Source organism: Mus pahari, chromosome 14 (genome assembly GCF_900095145.1).
Source record: "Mus pahari chromosome 14, PAHARI_EIJ_v1.1, whole genome shotgun sequence".
Taxonomy (NCBI): Eukaryota; Metazoa; Chordata; class Mammalia; order Rodentia; family Muridae; genus Mus; species Mus pahari.
Genome location: NC_034603.1, coordinates 40,619,643 through 40,630,240, shown reverse-complemented (window position 1 = coordinate 40,630,240; position 10,598 = coordinate 40,619,643). Strand labels below are relative to the sequence as shown.

The 10,598-nt window shown below is 41.2% G+C and overlaps 1 protein-coding gene across 3 annotated transcripts in view; it reads right to left on the bottom strand.

Annotated features, from left to right (window-relative positions):
• Positions 1-10,598, bottom strand: part of Zzef1 (zinc finger ZZ-type and EF-hand domain containing 1) — a 124,862-nt gene that overhangs the window by 87,499 nt on the left and 26,765 nt on the right. For all 3 annotated transcript variants that reach the window (XM_029545621.1, XM_029545623.1, XM_021212533.2), the window contains exons 4-8: positions 10,107-10,278; positions 9,427-9,626; positions 7,417-7,627; positions 2,227-2,343; positions 1,194-1,372 (exon numbers count right to left, since the gene is read on the bottom strand). In XM_029545621.1, the coding sequence (XP_029401481.1) occupies positions 1,194-1,372; positions 2,227-2,343; positions 7,417-7,627; positions 9,427-9,626; positions 10,107-10,278 (879 nt within the window). The remainder of the gene's footprint in view (positions 1-1,193; positions 1,373-2,226; positions 2,344-7,416; positions 7,628-9,426; positions 9,627-10,106; positions 10,279-10,598) is intronic.

Sequence of the window (10,598 nt, the reverse complement as noted above, 5' to 3'; positions counted from 1 at the left end):
AGGCAGGCGGATTTCTGAGTTCGAGGCCAGCCTGGTCTACAGAGTGAGTTCCAGGACAGCCAGGGCTGTACAGAGAAACCCTGTCTCGAAAAAACCAAAAAAAAAAAAAAAAAGAAGTTAGATGTGGTGGCACATGCCTTTACTCCCAGGATGCAGGAGGGAGAGGCAGGAGGATCTCGGTGAGTTTGAGTCCAGCCTGGTCTACACATCAAGTGTGTAGCCAGAGCTACACAGTGAAACCTGTCTCTAAATTAAAAAGGAAACAAATAAATAGCAAATACCCACTAACCTCTAACATAGCTCATACTAATCACTGTTAGTCATGCGCAGTCCCTGTCATCTTTTCGTCTCCTCTGCTTCCTGTCCCAACAATCCCAATATGAAAGGTAAATATATCTGGAAAGAACTTCAGTTTCTAGGTGCCACTCAACTTTCCACACTTTGCTAGTGTAGAGAGTAACTGGATTCATAGGATAATTCTCTGACTTTAAAAGTTAAATATAAAAATAAGTCACAAAGTTATATTACATTGCACAAACATCATGGTGGGAATATCCCAGTAATGCCTGAAATAATGAGGAGGACCAGAACAATCACTGAACTTAGAAGATAGTTTTGCCACTAGAGGTTGGCATGGTAAATATGTTGTTCCTTGCAGCCTGGTTGCAATCACCGTGAACAGCTTTATGGGCACTGGTTGAGAAGTACTGGGAGCCACATGCTAGGTTATTTACAAAGTGTTGAGATGGGTCCAGGCAGGAAAAGAAATGGCAGGCACACATGTGTCTCTGAACAGCTATGGTGTGGATGCAGAGGGAAGCTTTCTGACACAACAATCCCTCTGAACCAGGTCTCAGTGAGCTCCGTACCTTCAGATGAGAAATACTCCAACCAAGTCTCTCTACTTACATAATGGCACACACTTGTATGTCACCAAAGATGACTGTGCTCAAATTGCTTCCAGACCCAAGTCACTGTACTAGAAAATCCAAGAACTATCAGGGGACTTGGGTATCCTCTTCTGCCAACCTGCCTTAAATGACTCACTGACACTCTTCTTCTCCTACCAATTCCAGAGAAAAGCTAGCAGTCAGATGTATTCACTCAGGGACCAGAAGAGGCCAAAGGGCACTGAAAGGTTGGCATTCTGCTTTCTTCACTGCTAGCACTTCTATCATGCCCAGGACATTTACCATATTTCAGGAGCAGGTTCTGCCTGACAGATGCCATGGATGAGATGAGGGATGAGGCGTCATACTGTGTGTCCAAGTGGTCAGTGATGGTACACAGAGAGCTCATTACTTTGGCAATACTTCCTCTTGCTAGTGCAAAGGCCAGGAGAGTCAACTCTACCTCTGGAGTAGAGCAGCAGCTACAAAGAACAAAAAACCAAAACAAAAAACCTTTCACTTCCTGAAATACAAGAAAATCAGACAGCTTAACTCCATGCAATTAATCCCTATAGGTAAAATTAACTTGTCATGTGCTCTCTAGATATTTGTGAGAAGTGTGTTTTCAAAATCCTTAAGATAACATAAGGAAAAGCAGAATCAACCCAAGGGACAGAAAATTAAATCCTCACCTTTGAAACTTTAATGATACAAAGCACCCCATTAAGCCAAAGATAAATGAACTGTTGCAGCCAGTCTCCATCAAGACTCCTTGGGAATGAGCTAGGTTGGACACAGCTGAAGATGCATTTCTTGAAAAGAGTGACAACTATTACATCCACCCGCTTTCTATTTCTCTGCCTTTCTGAACACACCATAACAGAAGCTTAAAGCTATCTGTGCATCTCAGGGAATGATTAATGTCCTTAAGGTTCACTTGGAGAACCAAGCATCCTCAAATCAAATGATCCATTCTATAAAGTTACTAAGGCACTCTTTCTCAGTTCTATGGACAACTAGGCCTGCTAGCCCTGCTTATAAGCATGCTCTGACTGAAGGCCACAGGTAAGGGAGAAGAGGCTTGCATCTTAGACTTGGAGTCATCTCTTCTAAATCAATCAGAGGCCAACATCCTCTGCATTCAAATTCTTAAAGTCAGATGATATTGGAGGCATACCAGAGTTAATTCAATTAGGATGGGTTTTTCCTTTTCTCTTTGGTTATTAAAAATGAGTCTTTTAGTGGAAATATTCTTCTAAGTTTTTCTTAAGAACTGAATGAGCACATATGCCTTCTATCCCATACAAGTTGTTCACCTCAGCATCCTTAATTTTACCTAGTTATCCTTATGAGGAAGCTGTCCACTTCTTCCAGAACATTAGGAGAGAGGAAAGTTGAGAAGTCCGTAGATCCTGGAGAGAGGGACAGCGGTGGCATGTGCTGCAGTGCCTTCCTAAAGAAGTAATATATGCAATCAGAGCAAGGCCAGACATGACATTAAACAAAAGCACAACATCAAATCTTGTGCTGAAGAATCTCTTGAGCTAGTAGACAGTACCCCTGTTGAGAGCCTGAACTTGTGCACAATATAAACTGAACTTGTATCCCTAGAAGTTATATGCTAAGCAGTTTAGTAGGGTTTCACTTTTTTTCCTTTTTTGGAAAAGTTCTATCACCCTATGTAAAAGCTTCCTTGGCTCCCTGGGACTTATGGTAAGTGGTAAGAACAAAAGACACAGACTCAGGAAAACTGTCCCAAGATCCATGTTGTATGAATTTAGCAGACAGTCTGTTTGCACAAGGACCTTAGGATCTGTGGCATCAAAAGAGGTGTCACAAATAGTATTGATTCCTAAGCAGATCAATAACATCATGTTTCCTGTGCCGGATGTGGTCTTTTAGACTTTTCACCTTAATGTTTGTTTTAAATTTAGGGAACAAGTGATTACTGGGTGCTGGCTGTGCAGACTACGTGAGTGTACCATGAAACACTTGAAAATATGCCAAGAACACACAAAAACATCATAAGGCAAGCATGGTGGCTCCCACCAGAATTTTAGAGGCTGAGGATAAGTTTGAGGCCAACCTGGATTATATGGTGAGACTTTGTTTCAAATAAAAAACCCACACTCAAAATTCTAGAATTGATCATCCTTTATCATAATTATTTTTATATATATTTTTTATTTTTGTATGCATGCATATGCATGCATGTGAGAGAAAGAGACAGAAAAGAACAGAGACAGAGACAGAGATGGAGAGGCAGAGACAGACAAAGAGACAGAGAGAAGGAGTGTGTGTGTCTGTGTGTGTTTGTATACTAAAAGAACAGTGCCTAAGGAGACCAGAGAGGGTATCAGACCCTCTGGAGCTGGAGTTACAGGTGGTTGTGAGCTTCCTGATGAGAGTCCTGGGAACTGATCTAGGGTCCTCTGTAAGAGCATCAAGCACTTACCACTGAGCCATCTCTCTGGCCCATCATTACTTATTTTATTTATTTAGACTAGAGGGTTTTTATTTGTTTGTTTATTTTTTGGCAGTCTTGGGGATTGAGCATAGGGTTTTCAAATGCTAGGCAAAGTATCAGCCCTTTATTTTGTTTTTCTTGCTATGTAGCCTAGGCTGGGCTGAACTCACTACATAGCTCAGGCTGGTTCCCAACTCATGGAAATCCTCTTCCCCAGCCTCCTGAGTGCTGGGATTGTAGATGTACAGCACCATGCCTGACAATGTCTACATTTCCAAATATAGACAATGCAGTAACCTAAGTCTATGGCAGCTTTCCCACTTCTCTGGTTCTCCCTGCCTGCTGGCCAGTCATTTGGTACTGTGCCGACAACTATGCTCAGCTATAGCTGTCAATAAAGGCAAAAACCACATAGTTATTAATGGGATTCATTTCCTATCATACAAATAAATATTTACTCTGACCCAAATACATTTTTAATTATTTCTCCTCAAGTACAGCTTTTCTTTTATATTGCTTTTAGATAACTGAACTATAATATAAAAGTCAGGGGTACTAGGACAACACAATAAGAGTATTCTGCAACAAGCTGGGACAGCTTCAAAAAACTAAAGTAGGGGCCAGGTGTGGCAACAACCTCTTTTAATCCCAGCACTTAGGAGGTAGAGGCAAGCAAATCTCTGTGAGTTCGAGGCCAGCCTGGCCTACATAGTTTAGGATAGTCAGAATTATGTAGAGACCCTCAAAATAAGCAAACAAGTGAAAAAAATCAAATAACAAAACTAAGATAGAAAGCTCTTCCTCTCTCCCTTCATGAAAACCCAGGGCAGAGCAGTAGAGTTGTGGGTAACAGCGGTGCTGTGGGTGGTCTGGGCAGAGTGAGAGAGTATGTACACAAAGGGACAAACCAGTATGGAATAAAGGTGGCAATCAGAATGAGAAGGGTGGCATGACAAAGGGTATAGAACTTGGGGACAAAAAGGCACTTGAGGCCGAGCGTGGTGGCGCATGCCTTTAATCCCAGCACTCGGGAGGCAGAGGCAGGCGGATTTCTGAGTTNGAGGCCAGCCTGGTCAACAGAGTGAGTTCCAGGACAGCAAGGGCTATACAGAGAAACCCTGTCTTGAAAAANNAAAAAAAAAAAAAAAAAAAAAAAAAAAAAACCACCAACAACAACAACCTTGTAGCAATGAGCTGAGTTTTCAAGTAACATTCTCCAAGGACCTTGTGATGTTTTAATATTTACTGTCAACATGAGATTTAGAATCATTTAGAATACAAATCTCTAAGTATGTGTGAGGGCATTTCCAAAGAGGTTTAACTGAGACCAAAGGCCCACCATGAACGTGAGTGGTATATAATTATAGGGACTGGGGTCTCAGACTAAATAAAAAGAACAAAATGACACAATGTGACCAGCTACCTTATTTTTCCTGCTGCCATGCCTTTCTTGTCATAATGAACTGTACTACAAGTCATGATCCAAAATAAACCATTCTTTCCTTAAATCGCTTTGTCAAGCATTTTATCGTGGTGACTGAAAAAGTAACTGGGTAGCCCTGACTGCTTGGGAAAACAGTTCATTAAGGGACAGAGGTAGAAACCATTCCAAATAAACTCCGAGTTCCTTGGACAGAATGTAGGGAAATAGGGGGGTACTCTGGTGTGTACCCATTGTGCTAGTTTCTACAGAGTCTGATGCAGAAGATTATGTGAGTCCTTGAGTTCAAGACCAGCCTGGGCTGTAACAGAGCCCAGCCCTGTCTGAAAAGAAAAAAGTTGCTGTTGGTTTTGTTTTTTTGTTTTTTGTTTTAAAGGAACTATTCTATAATGACAAGTCTAAGAATGATGGTTAAACAGACAGACAGACAGATAGACAGGCAGACAGACAGACAGACACGGAGATTTAATACAAAAGGGCACGTCCAACTGTGAAGGGAGACTGCAGGGGGGGGGGCAACAGCTGGAATGTAAATAAATAAACAGTTTTCTATTTAAGAAAAAAGGCACAAGTCAGATTGAAGGGGTTGCCACAAGCCGTATCTGGGAACATGTGAGCATTAAAACTGTGGCTGGGACTACAGAGATGGTTCAGGGGTTAAAAGTTTTTGCTGTGATTCTGGGTTTGGTTCCTGGCACTTATATCAGGTGGCTTACAACTGCCTATAACTCCAGTTCCAAGGGATCCAAAGCTCTCTTCTGGCCTCCGTGGACACTGCACACATGTGGTATAAACAGAGACAAACAGGCAAAACAAAGATTTTTTTTAAAGCTGTGGTTAGTTATAACCCAGTGAATAAACTAGAAATCTGTAAATCCTTAATAACAGAAATCCTTACAAATAGTAAGTTTCATAGGGGTGGGACTTACATAGTCCTAAAGCACCTCCTTACCAAATAAAAAATTCTAGACTTGACAAATCTGACAAAGGTCAAAGCTGACAGTAGTGGTTCCAAGAGCAGGCCCATGTGTATGTGTAGCTGCACCACAGGATGGACTGCAGTGAGACCACAGCATCACTCGGACAACCCTGCTCAAGACAGAACAGCCAGGCCTGGGCACAGACCTGTGATCCCAACCCTTGAGAGGCTGAGGCAGGAAGCTGGGAGTTACAGGGCAGTCTGGGCTACACAGTAAGACTCTCAATCGAGCAAAATGAAATATAAAACCTAAATCTGTTTGTGATAAAACAAACATCACACAGTCCTAGGGAGCTCTTCAAGATAACTGACTTGTAATTTTTAGAGAGGGTTGAAGTTATTAAAGTCAAGGAAAGACTGAGGATTTGTTCTAGACTTAGGGAAGCTAAAGGGACACGACAAAGAAATGCAAAATACAACTCAGGAACAGATCTTCCTGCTATAGGGCTTTACTGGCACAACTCAGAAAAAAACAAATGGGATCTTAGGAACACATTAATTTCCTCAGTTGGTGGTTTTTCAGAAAATGTTGTTTATAGAGAGCACATTATTAAAGTATCTGGGGACTCTCACATGACTGGACAAAAGATTCTTTGATTATTCTTGCCACATTTCTCTAAGTTTAAAAGGTTTAATAAAAATGATTTGTTTGTTTGTTTGTTTTGAGTCTGTATCACCCTGGCTGTCCTAGAATTGGCTCTGTAGACCAGGCTGGCCTTGAACTCAGGAATCCAAGTGTCTCTGCCTCCCAAGTACTGGGATTAAAGGTGTGACCCACCATGCCCAGCAATTAAAATGATTTTAGGACAGGAATGAAGGGTAGGGGGTGGTCACCCCCTCACTACAGATTTAGCATTGCCAGCAGTGTCACTTGCTTTCAAGTTGTAGTTAGTAATGCTAATCTCAAAATTGGTCAAACACACACTAGATACATCCTTCAGGCCCATACTTGGCAGTTCCACTAAGGATACATTCTGTCATTGAACCCATATATAATACACTAACAATTCATTACTACAGAAGCAACATTTTAAAAAACAGGGTCTTGCTAAGTAGTCTTGTTTGGAAGGAACTTACTATGAAGAAAAGACGCAACTTCAAACTTGCAGCAACCCAATCTATACCTCCCCAGTACTGAGAGGAAGCTTTAGTATTTGTTCTACATGTTGCTACTTGACTTGTGGGGCCCCTTAAACAAGAGAATAAGTTAATTTAGTATCCTTGAAAAGATTTAACTTATTAGTGAAAAGAGCTCCCAATATGGGAGTCCAAACACTTAAATTTAGATTGATTCATCTCTGCCCTGTCTGTGCTCTGGAAACTCACTAGAGGCACACCTACAAAGTAAGGATGACTTACACAAACACTTCAGCATCTACAGGAAAAACAAGAGCCAACATTTGAAAATGATGTCTAATATTAAATGTTACATAGACTTGAGTAACTGTCCCCAGTGCATAAGGAGTGGGGACAACATGGATGACGTCAGGTTAGGGAGCTAATGAATGAATGAAGAAAGACAGTGGAGGAGCTGTGTCAGCAAGGCCACAGTCAGAACTTCAATCCAAGTGGAGCTGAGCCCTGATGAAGGTGAGTCAGGAAGCTCCTTGGAGGGTGCGTGGGAACCAGAGTGACTTACTGAGTATTGTGCAGCACTGTCTGGACAAAGGCAGGATTTGTCTCCATAGACGCTGTCACCAAAGATGTCAGCAGAGACCAATACCAGATAGCAGAGGCATCAGAGACGGAGACTCCAGATTTCTTTACTCTCTGAAAGCCAACAGCCCTCAGACCATGAATCCTAGTGTCACATCCGTCGCTAAGACAACGCTTTATGTTTATCTGGACATCTGTCGAGCACAAGCAACAAATTCAACATTGGATTAATGTCTTTAAAGGATCAGCAAACAGTAGGTTCATAGCTAAAAGCAAAATGGAAAATTATTAAGATATATTTTAATAACAGAAATAAGTGATGTATGTGTAGAGTGGAACTACTGTAGAATTAACCTGTCTCAAAAGCACTGACAAATCTGAGAAATCATAGGAAAATGTATAAACTTAGGAGTGATGTAGATAAAACTTCTTCAGAACATTATGAATTGTGAAAACTACACAGTTTTATGAATTCTCACTGAAAAGTGTGGTTTGACATTTCTAAAATTCTTTCTAGCATTTGGAGTTTCTGTGTCTGGCTTACAGATGGTTGTGAGAATGTCTTCTTAACAACCAAGTGCAAAATAGAGGACACAGACAAGACTCACTTTCAGATGTCACAGCTGCTCAGGTGGCTGAAGGAGGGAAGACATTTAAAGGATACAGCTGAGGACAGAGTAGCACAGCCTGAATCAGGAAGCCTCTAGTCTACAAGTGTAACTACTTTTTGGTGTAGGAGTGAGACACAAAGACATCACCTCCTTAGGCCTGAGAAACTTGAAGCAAAGCAAAAGCACTCTTAGCCCAGGGAAGCATTGGAAGAACTGAAACAAGCCATGAAGCATTCTGGCTCCCTTAATAACATAAGGAGAGAAAAGAAAAAAAAATCACACAACCGTTATTTCAAAAATGCTATGTGTGAACAAGTATACAATAGAAAAAAATTGAAAACAGTCAGGCAGGGGTGGTGCACACCTTTAATGCCAGGAGTCGGGAGGCAGAGGCAGGTGGATCTCTGAATCTGAGGACAGTCTGGTCTACAGAGTGAGTTCCAGGACAGCCAGGGCCCTGATAAACAGAGACCCTGTCATAGGAAAAAAAAAAGTGAAAGCATAAATGACCAAGAATAAATGGTAGGTTAGAATTGAGACATTTTTATAACCCTTAAAGAAAGATATCACTATATGAGATGACAGCATACTAAAATACAAACGAGTCCAGCATGGGGTGCACAACTTTCCTATCAGTACTCCAGAGGTAGAGGCAGAAAGACCTCTGTGATATTGAGGTTATCCAGGTCTACACAGTGAGTTCCAGGTCAGCTGAGCTATATAGTGAGATCCTGTCTCAAAAGTCAAAACAAAAAAGTGGAGGCACAGGGGCGCATGCCTTTAATCCTAGCACTTGGGATTCAGTGACGTGTGGATCTCTGAGTTCAAAGCCAACCTGGACTACACAGAGAGTTTCATGACAGCCACAATGATATAGTGAGACTTGTCTCAAAATACAAAAACAAAAACAAAGCAGTAAAAATACAAAGGAATATAAGCATAATATTATAATCTTTGGGATATGCTATATATACTACATGCAAATACATATAATTCTATCTCTTTTTATAAAAGTACTTTTTATGCATATACATGTATAAACACACACACACAAATTTATAAACACAAGAAGTGGTCTGGAAAGAACGATATCAAAGCATCTGTGACTTGACAATCTCTGTGGAGTAAGATTTTGAATATTTTTCTTTGTCCATATTTGAAAGTTTTCTAGTAAGAAAATAACAATATGTTTTTAATTACAAAAAGACTTTATTGCTTTTCTATAGTTTTTAGAATTACTTAGTAGATAAAATAATAATGATTTTTCCCCCTCTGGGTGTAATAGAAGCAAATCAAATCCCAAAATTTCAGGGGCCTTCTTAAGGCTTAAACCAAAACTACTACTGCCCCCCCCCCCCACAGTCCACAACTGCCGAACTCACAGAGCTGACTGATGTTGGCATTTTCTAGCAGTGTCACGTAGCCAGTGACATTGCTGGGGATGTGCACGTCACGAACTTCCTGCAGGTCACTGGCACTCCTTCCCACAGCTACTGTCACCTGCTGTGGCATGTAGCTCTGGTCAGTGGCAGCCACTGCAATGGACAGATGCCTAAGCACGACATCTGGCTTCATCTTCAAACTGGAAAACAGAACAGAAGCCACTAGTTTTTCCATGGGCCAAGCACTGATGGGGTCACAAACCCATCTCATTTACATCTTCCAAAGTATGCTTCCCTTTGTCTGCAGGTTGGACGTATTCATATATACCACTACGTTTGGTGTATGTAAAGATGAATTTCTAAATGACAATCCTGAGATGCTAGCTATGTATATCAAGGTCTGTATGCCCCCCCTAAAGCTCTACATAGCCACTCAGTTAGTATAATCTTATATTTCCTTTCAAATTATTAGTTTAGGCAGGAATGGGCAATATGAACATTCTAACAAAATCCTTCTACTGGCCAAGAAACAATTCTAAACTGCATCCAGAAAGCTGAGTACACCCTCAGTTATAGGTTAGCTAAGAGGAACAAGGTCATGATTTCTATTTATACCTCCCAGAAGAGCTGTCTCCAGGCCACATTCTAAATTTTAAAAGAATAAAGCATGTACTACTCACCGTATCCAGTGTGAGCGGGCACTACCATCTGACTGCCAGTAGGATGACGTTTCTCCGTTTGTCATCCTGTAGATGTCTGCAGGGTTGGAGGATGTTTCTATATAAGCATAACACTTGGTTACTGACTTGAGCTTATCCATCTCTGGGCTTCTGGCTAGATCTCCAGGGCTTTCTGCAAGGAAACACCAGAGCTTAGTTATTTCATAAAGAGAAAAAGAAAACAGTCATTTAAAATACCTAACAGAAACATGCTTAACACCCTTTAGCACCAAAACCTAACGTTCCTTAAAAATCTCTTTCCAGCTGGGTGGTAGTGATGCATACTTTTAATCCTAGCCCTTGGGAGGCAGAGACAGGTGGATCTCTGAGTTTGAAGCTAGCCTAGGGCCACACAGAGAAACCCTGTTTCAAAAAACAACAATAATCTCCTTCCAAAGACCCCACTGGCCAATGCCGCCGCCTCCTCCTCCTCCTCCTCTTCTTCTTTTCTTT